Source organism: Gobius niger (assembly GCF_951799975.1).
Source record: "Gobius niger genome assembly, chromosome: 2".
In the NCBI taxonomy this organism is placed as follows: Eukaryota; Metazoa; Chordata; class Actinopteri; order Gobiiformes; family Gobiidae; genus Gobius; species Gobius niger.
Genome location: NC_136853.1, coordinates 21630599 through 21655836, shown reverse-complemented (window position 1 = coordinate 21655836; position 25238 = coordinate 21630599). Strand labels below are relative to the sequence as shown.

The following is a 25238-nucleotide window of genomic DNA, read 5'->3' as shown; positions in this document are numbered from 1 at the left end:
AGAGGATGTGGGTGTGCCTATTGGGCTTCATGTGTTCTTTATACAGTGGGCAAAGGACTCTGAGCAGCACCCATGGAAGATGTGACTTGCAACCGCCACCATAGTCAGGGGTGAGACAGTTTTCCAGTCTTGCCCTCTGGAAAACTGAGCCCTCTCCAAACCCATCATTGTAACCATAATAAAACCTCTGCTCACTGCTCTAACACAAGCTGACAGAGGAACAGCAGACTCCAATAAGTGAATCAACGTTCGACGCCGCACAGTGATCCCAAATGCAGACAACCTCAAAGGAATTACAAGGATATTTAAGCCTTGCTATAAAAAGTACGATCAAGTAATGCACTATTCTGAGTAAACACCCAAATCTCCTCCTCTAGGATGCTTTGAGAAACCTTCTAAGATCTGCAAACATGTTCTGCAATGCTGTGGTTCCTGTATAAGTCTGGCAGTGATAACTGAGAGAACTCACTTGTGAAAGTTTGGGTCCGATGACTATGTTGGAAAGGAAGCGCACCAGAAACTGAGTGATACTGGACCAGGGGTAGATGCTGTTGGATCCATCCAGGACAATCACAATGTCCAGTTCCTTTGCACACTCTGTGACCAGACAAGACAGTGTTCAGTCGTGATTAGTTTCAAATCTGTGATTATAGGAGGAGTTATTAGAGGTTATACTTTAATAGTACAGTAATAAAATGGTATTAGGGTGGAAATGCCATGGTAACTACAAGGATAAGGGGGATAAGGCTTTTCGCAGCATTGTTTCCATATTTTTACCAAGGAAATACAATCTTTATAGTGGGGTAAGTTTGTGACAAAACTTAAAGTTTGTTGTGTTATTACGTTTTGTGTAAGCTCTGTGTTGTGGATTTCTATACATACAAGTAAGAAATGTATGGGATACAATATCTATATAGACAGAAGACACAGAAGACTTCAACAAAAATGCATGGTAACTTAAATATGCACAAACGTTTTTCCAAATGTAGTTCCATGTTAGCCTTGTTTTGGTCCTGATTTATTACTGTCTTGTTGTGATACAATTTGATGGGGTGGAAATATCAAAAACGTACTTGAGTAAATCCACCCTCTACCTGTGGCTGAGTTTTGGTCCTAACATTTAGAAATGTGGCTGATGATATAATGTCCAAACATGTGAGTGAGCTGTTCGGGTGATCCATGGATGATAACAGGAATGTGAAAGAGACAGACGCAAGCAGCATAGACTGTTTACACATGGGCTTCTTTCTGCACCGTTTCCTTCCAGGGAAACACAGAGCAGCCCCAGTAAACTGTCTCCAAACTTGGGCATGTAGCAAAGCACCAGGGCTGGGCTGTGGTGGGATGGGGTCACACACAAGTTTACATTAACAAGAATGCTCTAATCTGCTGCATTGCTCAGACAGTCATGTCGGGGGTCTTTGGGTGGAGCTTCTGTCAAGATCCTAATCTCCAAACCCCCAGACAGTTAATTTGTGCGTCAGACGTCACTTCCCGCCCCCCGTGTGATTTGGAGGCTGTCACAGTGTTTTACCTTGCACCGCGGGAGCTATGGAGTTGAGGATCTGGAAGGAAGAGCTGACATTGGCACAAACACCTGAGATATACTGCTGCTGTCCGCACATGTACCCGTACTGAGGCCCACACGCCTGCGGAGACAGGAAACAGGCACATATAGAGGAACAATGGTGTAAAAGTGCAAAACACAACTATCTGCACGATCAGAAGACAAGGTTCATATGCTGCCCCTTCAGAAGTGTCCACCCTTCTGACAAAGATGTCCACTGATGTTATTTTGAACACAGCACACACGTAACTTTTCATTAATAAAAAGAGACTATGTGAATCAAACAGGTTAGAGGAACATACAATATCCTAAAAGAATAACTTTTACATTTAGACATCTTTAATAAATGTAGTATAATAAATGTAATTATTACGTGCATAAGACATTACTTAGTTTGACGCAGTATTACACCAATGAAGGGGCAATTCTATGAAGAAAAGCGCTTTTGCTGCCAGGGTTGTACAATGTTGTGACATTGGAAGAGGGAAAGTTCTATTGAACTCACTGACTGGGATTACATGCAATAGGATCCACCAGAATATGATGAGCCAACACATCTCACTGGCATAATACTGTACGGTTGTAACAACAAAACTAAAATGACAAACCAAGGAAAACTTGGTCACAGTTTAAGTGCCATATGCACTTCATGACCCGATTTGGCAAACTAAAATATATGACAGTTTATAAGTGTTGGATATGCAGCATAAATATGCATGAACTAACAGACTAAGCTGCATTTTGTATGAGTGGACCATGAACAAATTGACTTATTCTATAAAAATCCAAAGGCCTATGAATGAAGCACTAAATCTACTGCATCTGACTTTAGTACAAAAACAAAACATTAGGGGCCTGATCATCTGCAACAACAGCGCTGGCCCAGGCACATATGCTACATCAGTGATCAGACCAGTGGTTGGAGGGCGTCGCTTAGGAAAAAAGAAGCTGACCATTCACAGTATCTTCTCATCTCATGTATTTCATTTAGTATTTAGGCTTTTAAGCTTACAGGACAAACTACAAACTTTATTTATCCCACTGTGAGTGAAACACTGTCCGCCCGTCCTGGCGCTGGTATTGAAGAGTGCTGGGCTGTGCACTGTGACCACTGTTATACATAACATCACCATTAGACGCGGGCGTCTGTCCAGCCCACAACCAGCCCATTTACTGAGGCAAGTCTGAAAGTGAAGGTTTCACAGAGCGCCCCCGTCAGCACGAGTTTACAGCCTGCGTTTAGAAACACAACATCGGGCCCAAGGTCTTTCAGTTTAATTTCCTTCATGTTTGGCTTCTATTGCAACAAGAGCATGGGAGCAAGGTTAACTGTTATGGAAATTGTTTTGTTTATTATGTTTGGCACGGCGGTGGCTTCAGTAATTGCCAAAGATGTTACTTTAATAGCACTGCGTTAACTAATGGCATGTAAACACTGCTGGAGTGTTGAAAGATCCTCACAAGTGCTAATGCACCACATATACGCTGCATTTGCCCGTCTGCTCTGCCTCTTCACAGCTGCATACAATTGAAACGCCAACAGCATTTTTCCACTTCTTGAGAAGCACACAGAAAAATAAAAAGTGTTCAACCTCTCACCCTGTACGTTTTAATTGATGACTGTTTTATGAGATTTGAACAATAACTCCCACATAGACATGCTCTATTCACTTACGCAATAGTGGGTTCATATACAGTACTTTCTCAGGAAGACTGTCACGAACTTGAAACCACAGCGGTAAACAGAGCGGAGCGCACTAGTGCAAAGGTCCAGCGAATGTACACATGCTAAAAATATGCATGCTTCGCTTCTTTTGTTATTGGCATGGAAAATATCAAGTATTTGTTCAAAGAGCAAATTCCACCCTACCAGAAATCCTCCGTTGGGATTGGTCACTAGAGTGGTTCCCATGGTCATATTCTCTTTGACTTCATTTAAGTTGGGAATAGTTGTGTTTCCTACAGGAAAAAGAAAAAATCAATAAACAAAACATAATATATAGGAACAACGGCTGGATGACTTTGTATAAGCTTTCCCAAAGGAGAAGATGGAGCTCACTGTCAGCTTTCTCGTGCACATGCAGGGCTCGGGCCCGGAACAAACAATATATACAGGGAAACACAAATAACACAAGTGTGATCAAAGGTATTAAACTGTCTGTCAGTGGACTAACATTATCTGAAAACAAAATGCTGCTCAGTCTGTGTTGTCCTGGTAGTTTTCATGTGCTTCAATGAAAACTACCAGGTATTTTACATGTTGAAAAATCCTTTGGTTTATTGTAACGGCGTGCACTCCTTTCCCAGAACACTGAGCGGTTTTGACGACACAATCGCATGTGAACAAGTCAAATCATCACCAATTTGTCATATCCAGAAGAAGTTCTGCCACACTGTTGGTGATTTGTGAGATTGTGAGTTGTGTGCAATGGTATGGTTGCACCACATGACTTTTTCAAAACCACGCTTCTTTAGAAATCCCTGTAAGTCTGTGCAGATGTTCAGCTGTTACTGATTCTAATTAGATATACAAGTCATGACGCTACTTTGTACTCGAACTGTCTGAAAGAAGAGTTATTCTTGCCTTTAATAACCTGCTGCAAATATTTCAAATGTGCTCTTTTCATTAGATACTGTGGCAAATTGGAGGTTTATGATACAGTTAAACCACACAGAACAGAAAGCTGCTTTTAGAGAGCTGCAGATGGATAAAAGGCGCTTTGTCCTCAGTAAACTGTAAATGCCAACAGAAGCTGAACAAATCTAAAATATCTGACTTTTTCCTTCGCTTTAACCCAGGCGTCTCAGACATGCGGCCCGCGGGCCAAATGCGGCCCGCGAGGTAATTTTTTGCGGCCCGCGAGATAATTACTTATTTATATTATATGCGGCCCGCCGGTAAATCACATTAAACACGTTAGAACTACATTTCCCATGAGGCACCGCGCGGTAGCGCCAACTCTGCTGCGGACGCGAGAATGTAAACATCAGACAGGGAAAGGGAGATGCGCCGCTGTCCCTGAATGCATCTCCCACGCTGCCTCCACTGACCAAAACAACAGCGCGTGGTTCCAGCAGCTACACCATGGATAAGTTAAGGCTTATTTACAACCTTAGACATGTAAAACAAGCGGTGATGGGCGCGGGGCAGGTGAAGACAGGCCTGTGTTTGTGGATTATAAAGTTTTTCCAACTGGAGCTGAGGACTGACCAGACACGTGAGAATCATGGATAAAGAGGTTTAAGAGCAGAAAGTTCGATGGATCCTCAGGAGATCGAGTGCACAGTGAGTGTAGTGTTTTATGTTTATTCTGTGGAGTAAAGTCAGCCCTTAAAGTGCGGCTGTTGCACGGACTTATCTGACATGAAGCACGTGCGTTTGTTGATGCGTTTGCCCGTGTTACACATTGAAAGGAGCGGGGTTGAACTGGTGTGACTGTCCCATAGACTGAAAAAACTATTGCTCTTCTTCAGTTTATGGACAAGCCCGACGCTGATGGTCTATTCACTTTTTGTTTATCCCGATTTGGCAAGAGCCCAACGAGTCAGGGAGAGCACGGCGGAGCGAGACGTCCCTGCTCCGCCTCCACCCCGGTGTACGCGGCAGGCGACCTCGTCCACATTCGCCCAATTCTTGACAGATTTTTTGACAGAACGCGACATTTCCCAATAACCCACAACAGCTCGCAACAGCGCGCCACCGCACGCAGCAGTGCAGGAGGCATATTCGTGACAGTGCGTAATAATTCGTGCCATTAATCACAACACGCAGCAACAGTTCGTGGCGCGTGAAACCTCTACCAATTCCACTCACATTCGTGATTCTGGGCCACGAATGTGGATTCGTGGCATTCGTAACGCATCGTGTCTATGTGTAACCCAGCATTAGGACATTGCAAAGCGAACACATTGCATTGCATAGTGTTTAAAAGCGTCACAACAGTAAAGTGAGGAGCCTTTTCTCTCCATCTCTCTCTCAGAGCTACATTATCAGGTCAATGAATTTAATCTTTATTAAGGACACATGTGGGAACACATGATCCATAGTTACATTAAAAATAGAGAATATGGAAATGTATTAAAATACTGCAAATAATGACAGCAACATTGACAGTAAAAAATATAAGCCCTATCAGTTCTAACTGTCGGTCAGAAAAAGGTCAGAGGTCAGTGACTCCACATTATTTACATGAGGTGAATCTCACTGAGCTGATCTCAGACACACCAGAGTCTGGAAAAGTGTCCAAGTCCACACATTCATTTATTATATGACAGGGTGAAAATTAACACAGAGCAAAACAAGTTTGAAGCTGATGCTTTTTGCTGGTGCTCATGATCAGCTCCAGTCCCTGGTCAGGCTTTTCAACATTAAATTAAAATGACATTTGTACATTTTGCATTTCTTTAAAAGGCTCACAGACAGAAACTGGACCTGACTCCTGAAACATCATTCACTGATGCTGAACCAAAATGGGATTAATTACAAAAAACTAATTGTCCAAGTCTGTAATTTCAAATCTAGAAGCTCAGAAAATGTTTGGCTGATTGGAAACCTCTGGAAGCTTAAAAATGTGCAGATAGGTAATGTACAGTCTATTTTAAGTTATATTATAGCAAACAATAAAAAGTTGCTAAATCATAATTGACTTAATATAAAAGGCTTCGTCTGTTGCGGCCCCCGACCAACACTGGGTTCGCATTTTTGGCCCCCGGTCCAAATGAGTTTGAGACCCCTGCTTTAACCTCTTACATTTGCAAGCAAAATGTGAGCTGAAGACAAATTAGCCACAAATATAAAATAATTGTCATTTTAATTCAGTGCAAGACACATAAATCTGAAGTTTTTGTCCCTTAGTTTTTCCTCTGGCAGATTTCATTTGGTTTCAATTTTGTATATGAAGAAACCCTCATTGAGCGTAATTACGTTGTGGGAAACACAACCTACAATTGCAAAATAATCACCACAGATTTCCATCTACCCATTGTGGCTTGGCTAATCCTGTCGTTGACATTAAAACATGCTAATAAAACATCATGGCGTTGGTTTGTTCACTAACGGAATGTCACGTCCATGTATATTGATATTCTTTTATTATTCTTTTTTATGCCTTTGGAATAATATGTTACAGTCACATGATGTTGTATTCATGAGATTCCAGAAGTCATATTTCAGATGGAGGGGAGGGGCTTGTATTAAAGACGATTCACTGTAATATATCAGACATACGATGTTCCTTATCATTTGTTATATACCATATAGACCATAGAAATAAAGTATTTCTATGTTATAGATCCTTTCATTGTTTGTAAACATTCCGGGCTTAGCTGGAGGCGGGAAGCTAGATTCCTATCTATTTCCATTGTAGCTGTCATAGTAACGATTAACAAATGTCTAATTGCTGTTGGAAATATATCAGATAAACCTTATTTTATCGTCCCAAATGTCATTCCTCTTGTTCTTGCACCTTAAGCCACAACAGGACCACATTTTTTAGTTGTAGTTTTACACTTATAATCACTAGTTTTAGTTTAATCATATTTCTCTTGATCACTTCCTGCCTCCAGCTGATGTCACTGATGATGTCAGCAGCGAAACTGCGGTCTGTAGTGGCTTGAATTTTGTTTCAACTGCAGCCATTATACTTTTGTGACTTATTAACACTATCACTTTTAATATATGGTGCTAGTTTTTGTTTCATGTGCTTAACTCCAGTATAGAGGTGGGCGATATATCGTCTACAAGATAATGACGAAAAATGAACATTTACAATATCGAGTATATCTAGAAATGAAATATAGAAATGTGGAAACAAATGGGAAAACAGTGGGGAAAAATTCGGAAAATAAGGGGTGGAAAGAAAAGTTAAAAATGGGGGAAAAATATGGAATAAATATGGGGAAAAAAGTGAAAAAATTGTTAAAAAAGGATGAAAAAAAAGTAAAACGTGGGAGAAGTGTTTTTTTTCTACCCGTGTGTTCAGGAGATTTATCCTTGAGTGGCAAAGTAATGAAAATTAGTTTGCATATTGCATGTTTTTGATGGTTTGGAACAACATTGAGATATTGAATATTGAAATTATCGCCCCGCACTAGCCCAGTAATACAATACAACTGCCTTTTGACAGTTCTGACCAATTCTCCACTTTACTATCATAAATCTCTCTACACACTTGACTGCTGAACCCGCCAAATCATGGCCCTGATGTTAAAAACTATTAATTTTGTCCATGATCTACTGAAAATGGCTGTATGACTCGTATTTCTAATCCCGACCCAGGCAACCTATTTACAGCCTTTATGTTGAGTTACTGTTAAGGGAGTTGGGGGTTTAGTTAATTACTATAAAACAACAAAGAATGGCATTACACTTGTAGATGTCCTTTAAGTACCATGCTTTAAGCAGAACTTGTATCATCATATTCCAATCTTCTTTCAAATGTTATTTTTCCTGGACGTGATTGAAATGTGCACCGTGTGACTCTGATTTTGAGATCGCAAATCTAATCACAATCGCACAGCACAGTGAAAAAAAGAAACAATGGTTCAGCCCCCGGTGCACGGTCAGCCACGCATCACGCCGGTGCTCAGTCATGTGCTCGGTTGATGCCATGTTCTGTAATGTAGTGGTCATCATGGCGCCCCTCCCTGTTGTTCGCTCTGGCTCCAGCTGCCAGGCTTATGCTACTCCCAGTGGAGCTCATACAGACTAAACCTGTCTTAAGCCACTCTGTCTGACTCATCCCAGATAACAACAAAGAGGAGCTGCTAACTACTGTATTTAAGCTGTACAGTAAATGATCATTAAGATTGACTCCTTTAACTCCGACTCACAGACTGGGCCGAGATGTAAACGCTTTTGTTGACGAGTATTCATTTGAAAATCACTGCGAGGATATGAAAAACAAGCGGTACATTTGTTGAGGCGAACGGAGACAGAGGTGGAGGAGACAGTTTGTTTATCTGCTTGATTGAAATATAATTATGAGAGCCTTGTTTATTGACTGCCTTCCTGTTGGGATGAACCCGACTTCCTCCAAGTAAATGACAGCCAGAAATAGAGAGATGTTCTGCACAGACGAGTGCACACAGAGGAAAAGGAGTTGGGCTTACTTGGTAATTCAAGCTTGATGCATTCATTTTCTCCTTCTCGAACCGGACACTTGTAGACATCTCCTGTGCGTCTGGCCGGCTGTCCCGACAACGGTGAACCAATCAAAACCCTGGATGTGAAAATGAAAGTAATTAAAATGCTATCCACAGGAATCTAATAAAAATAAATAAACTTATAACGAGCTGACACACTGTCCCTCATTCTGCCCACACTCACTTAAGTAAACCATAACCACAAACAATTAAACTGGTCACATTAAGTGCCCGTATAAACGGGCGCTCTACGTGCCTGAGAGGGTTTATAATTCTACCACAAGAGGGGTGGACTTGCACTAATTTGATGACCTGAGATGTATGTGACTCAATCAAAAAGATAAAGACTCAGAACTCAATTCAGACCGGAGCACCAACAGGGGCGGATCTAGAAAAAAAATCACGGGGTGGCAACACATTTTACAATGTCGAGTGTTTATAGCAGAGATATGCACGTTTTGCTTGATCGCAAGGCAATTTTTTTCGTTTAGAGGCAGGATGAATCTACCAAAGTTAAATACAAATAGTCGAATTGTCCATAATATAAAAAATGATCATCTTGCTCCTGGCTCCTTATTTAGCTATAAGTTGTTATAATTCTTTGTCCTGTACATAAAGTACTAGCTGAGAGTGAGCCTAAGCACCAAAGTAGCTTCTAGAGCAGATGTGAGACAACACATTGGTTATACAGAAGAAAACTATTACATGAATCAGGCTTTGAAGATATGGATGGCAACTACTCCTTGAAACAATACATTTATAAAGTGCCAGGTCAGGTTGATGACTACACTAGAATTTAGACAGTTCCAGACAAGGACAAAACCTGGCTGACATCAATGGGGTGGCAAGAACTTTAGGGGTGGCAGCTGCCACGCCGTGCCACCCCTCTAGATCCGCCCCTGAGCACCAATGAACCAATAATTGATTTGGACTTGAGTCATGTGACTTGAAATGCCTTCCTCTGAAAACACGTCCTTTTATATAAACCAGTGGTTCTCAACCAGTGGGATCGGACCATGTTCAGTGCATTGTGGACCTTTGGAATAAAATCACAGACTTAATACATTGTTTTAATAACATTTTTCTGGAGTTCACTTTGTGTTTGATGCATAAAAAACAAAACTCTGTAGAGAAGTGCCCTTGTAAGTGTAAATATGTGTTTAATTTCCCAGGGTGAGAGAATTTGTTCTGGATCCAGATTTATATAAAAACAATTCATGATCCAAACTAAAGATACAACTTCACTCGTCGACTTAATCAATTGCTGATAATTTGTGTACAATAATAACTTCTATTTGATCTAAGAAACTTCCCAAGACTGGCTCAGGCATTATGATAGCAGGCAGTACATATGTTAGCATTCACGACTGTCTGTCCATGACTATGCACACATGTGCCTCTCCAGAGTGTCACTCAAGCCCGTGCTATAAAGAGCCGGTCATCTGCCTCCCACAAAACACTCGCTCTTATTAACATTCCTCAGATGCAATGGGCCCTGGTCAACAGCAGGCACCCGAGGGAACAACAATGAACATCACAGTATTATTGATATTCGCCACTAGATACGCATTAAATATTTACGCACAACAAATGTGTAACTTGCAAACTGTCATTCAGTTCCTTGCAGACCTTTATTGTGATTCTCAAACAATGGAGCTCCCCTTTAATCATTACTGTTTCCAGAACAAGGCCCATTGTGTTGGAAAAGGTGATTAATTGTCTTTGTCATATTGCCCGGCCCCGGTTAATAGTATTTAACTGTAATGTTCAGTCATTGTTACTATAGGAGGAAACATGAACTGGCATTTTTTTTATTTCCCATCACAGAGCCCTCTTTAGGGACTTCACTGAGACTGAGGTGCTTTGCGGAGGCGAAGGGTGGGGTTGTGGGGGCTGGACATCTGTGATCCATCAGCCGCTCTCTTCTTTATAGCGACCAATGTTTTACACCCTGTCTATCTGTTCATTATTGTCCCAGAGCTACATCACATCTCCGGTTTTACGGCTACCCCCTTTCCTCTGCTTTTGGTATCTCCTTTCATCTGTAACTATATCTCTCACGCAATCGCCCTGTCCTTTCTCAAATTGATCAGTTTTGTTGCTCATATTCTTTACTGAAATAAAGGGTGGGTAGAGTTTATTATTCAAGTAACAATAAAGTAACGGTGTTTGATGAAACTCCAGCTCGAGCACTGAGGGATTTTTCTCATTGTGGAAAATGAAATAATGTAAAAACTCAGATTGTACCAGTTGACAATCTGGTGAGAGCTGCTTTAGGTATTTCAGTTGGTTCTACAGATAAAGTGTGAGCGACTTAAGTGATCTCATGTGAGCTTGATAAGGTTATTACTAGTCCAGGTACAGAGCCATATATAAAAGGCATCTGCAGAATTGTAAAGAACAAAACAAGCCAAGACTCACCTCTAACTAACATTATTAATGGCAGACCTTTAAAGAGGGTTCCTCAACAAGTATAGCATGAATCCTCTGGTGCCAGTCAGTGTGTTTACAGGCCAGCAATGTGGAGTTTTAACAGCTCAAGTCATAAACGCATGAACCCACAATGGGCAAACAGCTGGCATTTCACAGTCACAAAGTTATTGCCCCGTTTGTTTCTCAGAATAAACAGAAACTAAGTTTTGCTGCGAAACAAGGCCTTTGTTGCCCTTTATCGCTATGATTATATTGATAAGTGACAAAAGATTTTAAAGTTTTACATCACGATAAAATCATTAATCAGAAACTCATTTTTAGTGGTATATTTTTGTTCTCTCTTATACTTAAAGGAACAGGCCACCGTTTTTCCATACTGAGATATGTTCTTACCTGAGCTTTGACGAGTTCATTTGTACCTGTCTGGTCTTTGTGCGTGCGCTCAGTCACGCAAAACGACCAAAGATGTTGTTAGCGTTGGGCCTCTCCCAACATATTCCTATAGCTCCCAACGGGGGTGAAGTTAGAAGCGACCAGGCTCTTCCACAGGCACAAAGACCAGACAGGTACGTATCAACTCGTATAAGCTCAGGTAAGAACATATCTCTCTAACGGTGGCCTGTTCCTTTAAGTGATGGCCCCTAATCACCTCTGTCCTGCCCCCACTCTCCCCCAAAACAAAGCGTCTGTGTGGATGTAGCTACTGTCAGACATCGCCGCTGAGCGTCTGCATCTGGTTGCTTTGCAGAGGAGGGGTGTGCTTACGTGTCAGGAGACTAAGACTTTACACACTGTCCTATCTGAATTGTCCTTGTGTATATTACAAATTATAAACAAACAGGCGCAGGGCTTGATACTCACCATTTGCCCTCGCTGTTCTCAAACTGCTGGACTGTGTATCCAAACATGTCCTCCAATGAACCTCCAGTGAATGACATACCATTCTTCTCATCCACGTTGAAGCACAGGCCACAGCTGAGCAGTGCTGGGGACAAACAGGAAAACTATTATTATTCAAGGTTGTAAACTTAACACAGAAAAACAAAATAGAGCGGCAGAGGGTAAGCTTGAACTTGGGTAAAGATCGACGCCAAGGCAGCGCAGTGGTGTCATAGTCACATTATGACCTTTGAGCTGGAAAACTAACAGAAAATTGATTTGTAGGTTAAATTCTTTTACAAAGTCTTAAAATCAGCCACCAGCAAATCTGCATCAACCAGCGAGTGACTCATACAAGCCTTAGATTACAAATCTGAAACCAGAAGAGAGGCTCGAACTGAACTCTGTCATTTTACTTCAAGTTTAGGTCAAATCCAAACAGCCATTGACTCACAAAACCCCAGTTTCACTGTTCTCCAGTCCTTTGTCTGTTTGTCTTTATTTTGTCCCTGTGTTAAGCCTTTTAAAGTGCCACAAAAGTCCCATGCATTTAATATTATCATTATTATTATTAAAGATCTGCATGCTTAAAGGATAAAAGGAGCACGCTGTCCCTGCTTTTGAGCTTTAAACAAAACAAATTCAAAACAAAGCTGAGATGATGCACAAATGCACAATTTCAAATGCCTGTGAATCACACACACACACACACACACACACACACACACACACACACACACTGGAGTCATTTTGGAGGGCACGAGTGGAATTTCGGACATCAATGTGAAGCTCTTGGCCCTGGATCCCATCTGAACTCCAGGACAAAGACCCTTTCTCTCTCCATCCTCCTCTATCTCCGTCTGTCTGTCAATGTACTGAGCATATCACACAGACTCTACATAAATCCAGACCTTATTGTGCTAGCACGACAATGACACTCTTCATCTCCACAGTGCAAGAACATTCCTGAAGTATAAATTATTCACTTGTGAAGGAGTACAGAGGAGAAGAGAGATCAGTGGGGTTAAAAATGGCGTGCAGAGAAATAAATAATAAGACTGTGTGCTGCTGACATTAACAACAATGCCACTAGATACAATCTTTTTTACTTGGTCCAATAGGTTTTCAAGGCTGAGACGGTTGTAAAATCAAATTTTTTTTAAAGATATCATGGGGACATAGGGACATTCAGCCCTGTCGTCACAATCATGTTTTTCACACAGTAAATTTATATTTTACATAAAAATATCAAATAACGCCCAAAGCCATGTATTAATGTATTAAGTATTAAAGCAGAACTAAGTAACTCATGCCCCTAGAGGCCATAAGCGCCACTGCAGGTGTCGTAGCATGTTGCGTTTTTTACTCATTAATTGTCCGTGAGAGTAAATACTACACTGACAGAACGTGGCTGTACAAACTGTTTAAGTGGTGCTAGCCCGCAGTTAGCTTTGTTAGCTTCTTCTTCGTGATTCTATTAGTGTGAATTGGGTAAAGTTGTAACGGCAAAGTTGTCCCATTAACACTTGTATTACCCCCAGAGGTACTATGAAAAGGATTTATTAAGGTAAACAAGTTACTCAGTGCTGCTTTAATAAATCGTGGTAAATCAACATGGCATTAGGGCTGAACGATATTGAAGTAACTTGTGATATGCGATACAGCTGTGCAATATTACGAGAACGATATTATCGCAATATTTCACTGAATCATTTTAACACCATATGCTCCATTCTAATTGCAGTTTCCTTCGGGATCAATAACGTTTATATCTAATTAAACACAAATTGTAAGTAACTAATGTTTCAGCAAATTGTGTCAAAAGAAGACTTTAAAAAAGACCACAAATGCATTCATTTTCTGTGAGCACTGTGCCTAATAAGTGGAGAATAATGGGACCAACATTATGGTAGCACATTTGTCTCTTGTTTAGTCTGCTGTCTGCTGTAAAACCTCTTTATATGTTTAGCCTGCATGGCTTAGCACTCTTACTGGATTTAATGTGTACTGTCAATGTGGCTGATAATGATTTCATCCATGTTACTGGTATCGTCAGGGCTGTACAATATCATGTTATCATTTGCACAGTATATACAGCAACAAGACACAATGTTGCAGAATTAATGAGATCCTCCACCTGACTAGGATTTACAAATGACCAAAAAATAAATAGACATGAAAGTGAAGCACATGTCACGAGCCATTTAGACTCCTTTGATTTCTTAAATAGAGCTCTGTATAAAACAAAATGATGTTATCGCTGCACATGCTTAAAAGGTTGAACACATATTTGTGAGAGAGTCCGCTTTGGAGATTTCCCAGCAGTGACGTAGATGAACTGTGAGACTGAGGAGCAGAGAAACCTCCAGCCAAGAAACAGCACCCCTGGGTTTCTGCCTCTCTCCCATGTTCACTTCCTCTGCTGCCCCTCTCCAGCTGCTGAGAATCTCCATTTCCTGTTCCCATTAACCTGATTATGGCCCATCCTTCAAAATTTCACACGCACACCAGTATTAGTATCGATGCAGAACTGATTTAGCTGTTTGGCAAACAGACGAACTACTGCACAGGGCACACTAAAGCCGAACTCACAACGACATCCTCGCCCCATTATATTCTGAAAGGAAACACCCATAGTTTGTTGGCAAACCCTTTCCATGAATGTATACATTTCTGTTTTCAATGTGTGTTGCTTATTTTGCTTTGTCAAATCAAAGCCAGTATGTTACGCAAGCTGCTGTTTCGTGTCTTTTTTGGTATTAATGGCTTCTACGTGGTCCGTTGTCATGGTAATCCAGTCCAATGGCTTAGATCATTTCAAAGATTTTCTGTAGCCGACTGATTGTTTGTTGATTGCTTTGTTGTATTGTGCCGATGTTCATTTGTTTTTATAGGATTGTATTCACCCGCTGGAGCACTTTCACATTTCCTGGAAATGTAAAGTGCAATAGAAATAAAACGTTGCTATTTGCTCATAATTGGTGTAAAATAAAAATCCATACATTGTGGAAACACGCAAACATACCAGTGTAATCCTGAAAAAAACATCTGTGTTTGTGCCACAGGGCTGAAACATATATCGTATCGATATTGAGGTATGAACATTCAAGGTATTAATATCGAACAAGCAACGATATATCGTTATCGTATCGATATTGAGACATGAACATTCAAAACATTGAGGAAAGCAAGATATAAACAATAGATTTTTATCAATAAAACTGCACTCTTTACTATTATGTTTTATTTTTTCTGAAAAGTGCTAAGCCATAGTTATATCGTATCAATATCAAGAGGCATGAATATCGAGATATGAAATTTTGTCCATATCATTCAGCCCTAAACCACAACCATAAAAAAAAAACTAAAACAAAAAAAACTTTTATTAAATTCAATTTCTCTATGGTGTAAGTGTATTACAGAAAGCTGTAGTTCGTGGCTAGAGGCTAAATCAGATACGGATGTCCCTCAGTTTAAAATAAATAAGAAATAAATCAGATTCAGCTCAAAATCAATGCTTGATCTTAAGTGGTTGAAAGGCAGAAGAGGCTGCTTGGCTTAAACCCACCGATGCCCATATTGATAGTGACAGGACATCAGCTGCACAAACCTGCAATAAAGCCCACAGCGCTTGGTCACACAGCTCTTCACTCAAAACTCAATTGGGGGAGAGCGTTTGATGTGTCAGATACAAGGAGCAGAGTCTCGCCTGGACTTCATCACATTTCCCATAAACGCAGGCTCCAGTCAACACCTGAGCGCCGCAGACTCAAAGACACACACCTGCTTCCTGAAGCAGCTCCAGACATTAAGATAACGCGACGCTATCCAAGTTCTTTAAACTGCAAAACTAATCTGAGGCAGGAGGTGGAGAAAGTATGTGATCCTGCAGATGGGCTCAGTCTGGATTCATAAGCATGTACCAATTGGTTCCTTGTGACCTGAACTCTTCACCATGTGCAACTGAAACAAAGCAAAAAACAGAAAAATCTGGAAGGTTTTAGAGAAAGTTTAGTATTCCAAACAGCCACATGCTAAGACTATATTATTATGAAAATTCCAGTTATGTTTTCTTTTGTAAACCTTTTCATTTCCCATCTAAATGAATTCTTCGTCGTTGTGTTTGGATTCCAAGCAGACCTTCACTTAATTTTCTCATTTGGGCGTTTCTTGCACTCTCTGGCCACAAAAGGCAGCAGGACCGACTTAAAGGTCTGCTTCAGTCCTCAGACTAAATTAACACATCAAAGAGGGAACATGCTACCGGATAGCTACAGTAACAGCTCAGACCTCTGTCTCATGGTCAGGGCTTCCTCTCGGAGAGGTCAGAGCTGAGCTGTTGAAGCTAAATGCTCACCGGTAGCATGCTAACGTTTTGAGCAGCTTAAAGGGACTATACGGTGTTTAAAAATGTTAAAATTTTGTATTTTCCTCCCCCTACATGCTCCAGCAATGTGTAGAATGAGCCCAGACCTGTTCACCACAACTGCCTCTAAAATCCTGCACTGTCACTAAAAAAGGTGTTACTTCGGGTCTAATGTGCCGTCATGCACGAGTTTAATATAGACACTGCAGTTACCCGTAAGACCTGAGGTGGCAGTAGTGAGTATAAAAATTACAACTTGCATCTAGTCCCTTTATAAACTGACTCACTGGTTTCTTCACATAAACGTGCGTCTCTGGGGCCGTGTTTTTACTGTTTTCTTCTTGATTACGAGTACATAGCAATGCCACTGTCGATCAGCTGTCTTTCATTTATATCCTGAGTAGAGATATTGTGACATGTTGTAATACTGCATAATTCTACTTTGGTTTTCAAAATGGCCACCATAACAACAAAGGTAACATGACTGAAAGGCATGTATAGAGTGATATCTGGATTTATTGGACTATCATGCACTTTAGGACTTCCAGTTTCATCTGCTTTCTCCTGTGGTTCATTCATAAATTGATTGTTTTTTCTTTCTTCTCTAAGAAGCCTCCAAAGCGTTATTTCTGACGCCCATTCATCTTCATCCCTCTGGCCTTTTTCCTGCTCATTCATTTAGAGTGAACAAGCCAACTCAACTGCACAGTGGTTTCAGATTGCACTATTTGGTACTTACCGATGTATTCTCTGGAGCTGTGTTTTCCTTCACAAAACATGGAGCTGTACAAGTGGAAACCCACACATGACATCATTACCCCAGGCACTAGTCAATGCTCTCACCCCTCTTTCTAGTGCAAGGATGATTGGCAATCCCCCTCACCGTATCACCCCGACGGATATATGTGACTTCCATGTTCTCTGAATATACCGCACACTATTCAGGAACAGATGGGGAAAGGGTGCATCTGGGACAACTAAAACACCTCTGAAGGAACTAAAAATATACACACACACACCCAGGGTCAAAGAATGACCTCTCTACAAGAATCAATAAGCGACATGAGAAAATAATCTTCCCTGTTATGATTGTAAAGGATGAAAGGAAGCACAAGTGCTTATGGGTAAACTCTATATTTCTAACAATCACAAACCATTGAACAACATTCGCTTAAGTTATGTATTCAATTTGAACTTAGGCATCCAACATCCAATTTTAGTTTGGAGTGAAAAAACAAGAACAGAATAGAACAGAGCACAATATAATAGAATAGAATAGAATAGAATAGAATAGAATAGAATAGAATAGAATAGAATAGAATAGAATAGAATAGAATAGAATAGAATAGAATAATAACTTTTTTTTCAAAAAGTCTTTTTTTTTGGAGAGTTGAGTGTTTGGAAATAATATTGTTTTCATTTTGCTCACAAAAAAACTGTAAAACATGACTTAAGCAATTATTCTAGGAGGTTGATGGTATCTTTGTTAATTATGGGAAGATGAATTAGCCTGTTCTATATGTTTTCTAGTACTGCCATCAACAAACTGTTTGTTGATGGCAGTTTGTGTCGGGAAGCAGCAATTTCCCCAATGTTTTGCTTTCCAGCTGTTATTCCAGGCCCACTCAAGGGAAGAAAGGCACAAAACGAAAGGGTTTGTCTCATTTCACAAAAGTGACAATCAGCTTGCACTTTGCACAGAGTAGTTCCTGTTATTTTTCTGACTAAACTGCACAGAACGATGTCATCGAAACGATACAAGTGTGGTTTCCTCTTTGTTACCCAGAAAACTGTCACACAGAGGGTAAAACAATCTTGACAGGGTCAATGTGGCTATTTTACTACTTTATATTTTTTTATTTAACTAAGAAAGTCAATTGAGAACAGATTCTAATGAAACATAATGATCAAGACACACATTTTTAGAGACTAATGCATTATCTACTGTGTCCAATGTAAACCATGGCCTTGTTGAGTTGCATGGATGCTGCAGACTTAATGTTTCCAGACTGCTGCAGGCAGACGCCACAGTCCTGCGTGATGCCAGTTTGATGGATGGTTTTGGCCAGAGGTTGGCCTGTGCGAGAGGCAGAGGGGTGGAGCATATGGACAGGCCTGGTGCACAGATGCACATTCACCTATATGGATGACGGGGGGGAGCAGAGGTCTCAAACAGAGGTCTCAAACAGAGGTCTCAAACTGAGGTCTCAGACAGAGGTCTCAGACAGAGGTCTCAAACAGAGGTCTCAGACAGAGGTCTCAAACAGAGGTCTCAAACAGAAGTCTCATACAGAGGTCTCAAACAGAGGTCTCAAACAGAGGTCTCAAACTGAGGTCTCAGACAGAGGTCTCAGACAGGTCTCAAACAGAGGTCTCAGACAGAGGTCTCAGACAGAGGTCTCAAACAGAGGTCTCAGACAGAAGTCTCATACAGAGGTCTCAAACAGAGGTCTCAAACAGAGGTCTCAGACAGAGGTCTCAGACAGAAGTCTCATACAGAGGTCTCAAACAGAGGTCTCAAACAGAGGTCTCAGACAGAGATCTCAAACAGGTCTCAAACAGAGGTCTCAAACAGAAGTCTCAAACAGAGGTCTCAGACAGAGATCTCAAACAGGTCTCAAACAGAGGTCTCAGACAGAGGTCTCAGACAGAGATCTCAAACAGGTCTCAAACAGAGGTCTCAAACAGAGGTCTCAGACAGAGATCTCAGACAGAGATCTCAAACAGGTCTCAAACAGAGGTCTCAAACAGAAGTCTCAAACAGAGGTCTCAGACAGAGATCTCAAACAGGTCTCAAACAGAAGTCTCATACAGAGGTCTCAAACAGAGGTCTCAAACAGAAGTCTCATACAGAGGTCTCAAACAGAGGTCTCAAACAGAGGTCTCAAACAGAGGTCTCAAACAGAGGTCTCAGACAGAGGTCTCAAACAGAAGTCTCATACAGAGGTCTCAAACAGAGGTCTCAAACAGAGGTCTCAAACAGAGGTCTCATACAGAGGTCTCAAACAGAGGTCTCAAACAGAGGTCTCAAACAGAGGTCTCAGACAGAGGTCTCAAACAGAAGTCTCATACAGAGGTCTCATACAGAGGTCTCAAACAGAGGTCTCATACAGAGGTCTCAAACAGGTCTCAAACAGGTCTCAAACAGAGGTCTCAGACAGAGGTCTCAAACAGGTCTCAAACAGAGGTCTCAGACAGAGGTCTCAAACAGGTCTCAAACAGGTCTCAAACAGAGGTCTCAGACAGAGGTCTCAGACAGAGGTCTCAAACAGGTCTCAAACAGAGGTCTCAGACAGAGATCTCAAACAGGTCTCAAACAGAAGTCTCATACAGAGGTCTCAAACAGAGGTCTCAAACAGAAGTCTCATACAGAGGTCTCAAACAGAGGTCTCAAACAGAGGTCTCAGACAGAAGTCTCAGACAGAGGTCTCAGACAGGTCTCAAACAGAGGTCTCAAACAGAGGTCTCATACAGAGGTCTCAAACAGAGGTCTCAGACAGAAGTCTCATACAGAGGTCTCAAACAGAGGTCTCAAACAGAAGTCTCATACAGAGGTCTCAAACAGAGGTCTCAAACAGAGGTCTCAGACAGAGATCTCAAACAGGTCTCAAACAGAGGTCTCAGACAGAGATCTCAAACAGGTCTCAAACAGAGGTCTCATACAGAGGTCTCAAACAGAGGTCTCAAACAGAGGTCTCAAACAGAGGTCTCAGACAGAGGTCTCAAACAGAAGTCTCATACAGAGGTCTCAAACAGAGGTCTCAAACAGAGGTTTCAAACAGAGGTCTCATACAGAGGTCTCAAACAGAGGTCTCAAACAGAGGTCTCAAACAGAGGTCTCAGACAGAGGTCTCAAACAGAAGTCTCATACAGAGGTCTCAAACAGAGGTCTCAAACAGAGGTCTCAAACAGAGGTCTCATACAGAAGTCTCAAACAGGTCTCAAACAGGTCTCAAACAGAGGTCTCATACAGAGGTCTCAAACAGGTCTCAAACAGAGGTCTCAGACAGAGGTCTCAAACAGGTCTCAAACAGGTCTCAAACAGAGGTCTCAGACAGAGGTCTCAGACAGAGGTCTCAAACAGAGGTCTCAGACAGGTCTCAAACAGAGGTCTCAAACAGAGGTCTCAAACAGGTCTCAAACAGAGGTCTCAGACAGAGGTCTCATACAGAGGTCTCAAACATAGGTCTCAAACAGAGGTCTCAAACAGAGGTCTCATACAGAGGTCTCAAACAGAGGTCTCAAACAGAGGTCTCATACAGAGGTCTCAAACAGGTCTCAAACAGAGGTCTCAGACAGAGGTCTCATACAGAGGTCTCAAACAGGTCTCAAACAGAGGTCTCAAACAGAGGTCTCAAACAGGTCTCAAACAGGTCTCAAACAGAGGTCTCAAACAGAGGTCTCAGACAGAGGTCTCAAACAGAGGTCTCAAACAGAGGTCTCAAACAGAGGTCTCAGAGGTCTCAAACAGAGGTCTCAAACAGAGGTCTCAAACAGAGGTCTCAGACAGAAGTCTCATACAGAGGTCTCAAACAGAGGTCTCAAACAGAGGTCTCAAACAGAAGTCTCAAACAGAGGTCTCAGACAGAGATCTCAAACAGGTCTCAAACAAAGGTCTCAGACAGAGGTCTCAAACAGAGGTCTCAAACAGAAGTCTCATACAGAGGTCTCAAACAGAGGTCTCAAACAGAGGTCTCAGACAGAGATCTTAAACTTTGGATCAATGTGTATTCATTTTTGTCTGAGGGATTGCTTTTATTACTGTATGTTTATCTTTGACCCAGCACAGCATTAGTGGTATATTGCAAATGCATTGTTATTGGCTTCTTCAAAAGAGATACTGGCTTTTTAAATGAAGTACAGTTTTTCAAAGTAAGGACCAATAAATAGAATCCACAAACATCCAGCCTTAATTTTCTGCTCCTCTCATAACCTCTGAGCCTTCACTTGGATCCCTCTCCTGGCTGCAGTTTAGGCCTGAACCAGACCAACTCTGTCTCCTCCCCCAGAGTCTGTCAGAGAGATGTTAGGCCTGTCTCCCTGATGAGTCACCATCAGCTCTCTTCTCTAAACAACCTCTCTCCCCTTTCGCCGGTCTGCCCTTCTCCCCTCTCTGCTGCTGCTGCCCGTGTCAGATTTGTCACTGACGTCTTGCAACAACTGTTCATTTCCAGCGGTCATGTGTTTGTGGGAAAAAGTCACAGGCACATGTGGCTGGAGGCGGCAAAAAAAAACTTTAGTATCATGTGCTTAAAAAATACCTAACGTGGTTGATGTACGTTTGATTATTTTACTCCAATCAGTCAACCTTCTTCTTCATACTTTTCCTTCTTTCTTTGACACATCAATGTAAACAAATGGACTTCAGGTCACTCCATTTTCAAAGTGCATATCAGCGTAACATGTGAATTGGGTTGTTCAGTAGTTCAAGCGTCTATAAAGCTGTGAAACCATTAGAATTTTCAAACAAACAATTTCCTGGGTTTGAGTTAATATTAGACGGACCTGCAAAGGCTTGATGTTGATGTGTTAAACCAGAGTGTGTGGTCAGATGTGTGTGTGTGGTTTGACCCGAGGAAGAACTCGACACGCTGTGGGACGTCTGGTCTTCACGCCCTGTTTACCTGCTCTGTCAGTGATGGATGCATCCCCCATGATAATATTTGAGGAATATTAGACTTTTTCTCACTATCATAAGTTGTACTCGGTAAAAGTGAGTGAGAAAAACGGACATGGCATTGTCACCAAGCAACGAGAGGAACGATGCAAAATTCTGACTCAGCTCAATGACGAAATGGAGCATGTCACAGAAGATCATCCACGAGACGTAAAAAGAACGCTTAATGTCTTATTAACTTTCATTTGGCATATCTGACTCTCGAGCCACTAAAATGTGAACATTTTGAAGAAAAGATACACAGATAAAGCCCATTCATACACATAAGCTTTGACCACAGGGTGTTTGAACAGAGCGTTAGGTAAGCTGGAGGCTCCGATCACACAAGCACAGATTAACCTCCGACACGCCATGAGGTAAGTGTTAGTTTAGCATTGAGCCGCGTGAAGAGCCAGACACGCTGCAGCATCTGCACCACATCACAAGGCCACCAGTTAAAGCCATTAACCAGAAACACCAGATGAGTGCTACATTTTGTTACATGCTACGATAAAAATCAGATGAAGACTTTCGAAGTTTTAGACAGGCATTCGGACTATTTATTTGACAACACTTCTTCTCTCTACTGTGACCTTAGAGCTACACCTGAATGAATGCTAAAAATAAACACATCGCACAATAGAGAAGGAGCTGTTCTGGACTATTCATTTAAGGGGATATGCATCATCGTGTCTGCAGACAGCTTAAGTCAATCTGTGCTGATTAGGGCAAGAGGGAGATGAGCTGATTCATGGCAATAGTTTGAGCGTGCCTCTTGTTCTGGAGTGCATGAATTTAGCTGAATCCTTTCATGTCCACTGACGAAACCCTGAATTAATAAAAGTCCAGACATCTGCAGCAGCATTCCTCTTCTCGGTGATATTAGAAAGAGTAGAGACATTGCAGAATAGTAGTACCTTCTTCTATATTAGCTGTTCAAACACAGACATTTTCTTTAAGTGACGTGTACATAATGACAAGGACACATCATACTTCACATCCTACTAGGGTTGGGCCCCTTTATACGTATACGATTTCAACCTTTACAGTAATAATAAATGTTTAACTATAGGCTATTTGAGAGTTTAAAAAAATACATCAACATAGATTATTCAAAATATCGGCCTATATATCGACCGTCAGCCATGCCAAACCACGTCATATCAGTATCGGACCCCAAAAATCCATATCGGTCGTGCCATATTGGAAGCAACATATTAGTTTAAAGTGCATATGACAGGTTTAATTTCTTTTGGAAAATGTGACTTATTTGGATGGATAACATCTGTTGCAAGTCGTTATTATCATCACTTTATTTCAATGAAGCAGCAGTTTTAATGAAGAAATGTTGAGCAGAAAAGATATTTTGAAGCGGCTGACAGGAAGCGACAGAGGTAAAGTTTCCACAGCAGTTTGACTCACTCATTTCCCATTGACGTAACATGGTCGGCACGGCAACAGTTTAAAATTGTTTACCTCTATCTATGTCACTTCCTGTCAGTGTCCAATAAGGAAGTGAAACCATAAACATTACAAAAATGGTCAAACTAAAGAAGGCTGGGTACTTTTTTTTTTTATATATATATATATAATTGTGTTAGCTATGTTTAAGCAAAAATTGGGTCTAATGTTTCATGTGAACTTTGCAGAAAGCCTTTATTCTATGGGACGGCACAAGGTGAAGGGGCTAAAGAGCGGAGAGAAACATTGAGAAAATGATCAGAGCCAGGACTCAAACCCACAACACTGAGGACAGAACAATGTTCCACATGCTATGTGGAACATATTCTGCATATATTCTGCAGCTTGTCGGGCTGTCAGATTGATTGACATTTAATCAAAATTGCAATCTCAGTCTCAATTATCATCATGGGGATTTGTAAGTGTTAGTCTAGTCAATTCTGTGGCCACAACAGCACCTGGCTTGGAAATTGGAGGCGTAAAACAGAACATTTGTGTGCGTTAAATGGTCCTGGAGTGGGAAGTATGATTTTTGAAAAGGTTCTATGTTCATAAGATACAGTATGTATTGTTTTTTTTTAATGTGGAGGAAAAACTTGTTTTAAGATTAGAGTACTCATGTTTCCTACGCTTCATAATCTATCCGCCTCTGCAAATAACAAATAATTGTCCACAGTCTATACAGTTACAAGACAAACATTTAACCCTATGCAGGTAATCCTGTAAATGATGAAAAATAATCATTACGAGCTGGTGTTAAGGCGGTCATGTTGTTCTTGTTTTTAATGTGCTTGGTCACTGCTGCCTGACATGTCCTGATTGAAGCCAGATGCGCCTCTCTCTCCAACGCCGCGCCAAAACTCAAACCACCTGTAGCCCCATCTCCGTTAGGAATTTACAGAGATTAAATGCTGCCGCTACCAGAACCACATGTGAGCCTCAGAGGCAGGGCTGGGGGTACAGCAGCTACGATGGCAGAACATGGGATATCCCTGGGCCGCTACCCTGGGTGTAATGTAACGGCTGAGGTCGTGCTCTAAGGTCACGCGGGACAGAAGAGGGATGGGACACACAGAAAGAGGGGTCGTCTGGAGACAGCGGGTGGTGGTGATGCCGATGATGATGCCAGTGAGGTGAGGTGTTATGGAACATGGAAGGAGTAAACAAAACATCTGGAAAATGCCATAAACGCTAGGCTATATAAAACTCACAACCCCAAAAGCTTGTCTACAAAACAAGCTTGTAAATGTAATTAGAAAATGAAAGGAAACCTTAAGATGAACTACTTTATATCCTCTTTGTTTGTCATTTAAAGCGGTCAAACATGACATCTTCTTTGGCATGGAGTTTATTTATTTTCAGTTGGATAAGGGGCCACAGCACTAAGTACTTTTAAACTGTAATGCCAGCACTGCACAGTAGTGTTTGACTGGTTGTTCTTAAGTCTTATAAGTATATGGTTGGAAACTGTCTTGCATTGTGTCAAATCAAACATCTTCAAGATCTGCCAAAAATGGAAGATTCTCTCGGCAAACAAAACCGGTCATCTTACACGCATAACTCAAGATCACCAAGCAGAACAGGAAAAAAATAATTATAGATTATGAGAGCGTAAACTATGACCGTACACAATTAATCGGGGTTGCTCGGATTGAGTTGTGAAAATCTGAATTACGGCTACGAGGTTGTTCGTTTTTGTCAGCTTCAGTCTAAAAACACACACATGCACCTAT

The 25238-nt window shown here is 41.3% G+C and overlaps 1 protein-coding gene across 1 annotated transcript in view; it reads right to left on the bottom strand.

Moving 5' to 3' along the window:
* itga1 (integrin, alpha 1) overlaps positions 1–25238 on the bottom strand; it is a 41187-nt gene that overhangs the window by 14252 nt on the left and 1697 nt on the right. Inside the window, exons 2-6 of the mRNA XM_079551352.1 lie at positions 12005–12128; positions 8678–8787; positions 3438–3526; positions 1535–1649; positions 470–597 (exon numbers count right to left, since the gene is read on the bottom strand). Of these exons, the coding sequence (XP_079407478.1) occupies positions 470–597; positions 1535–1649; positions 3438–3526; positions 8678–8787; positions 12005–12128 (566 nt within the window). The remainder of the gene's footprint in view (positions 1–469; positions 598–1534; positions 1650–3437; positions 3527–8677; positions 8788–12004; positions 12129–25238) is intronic.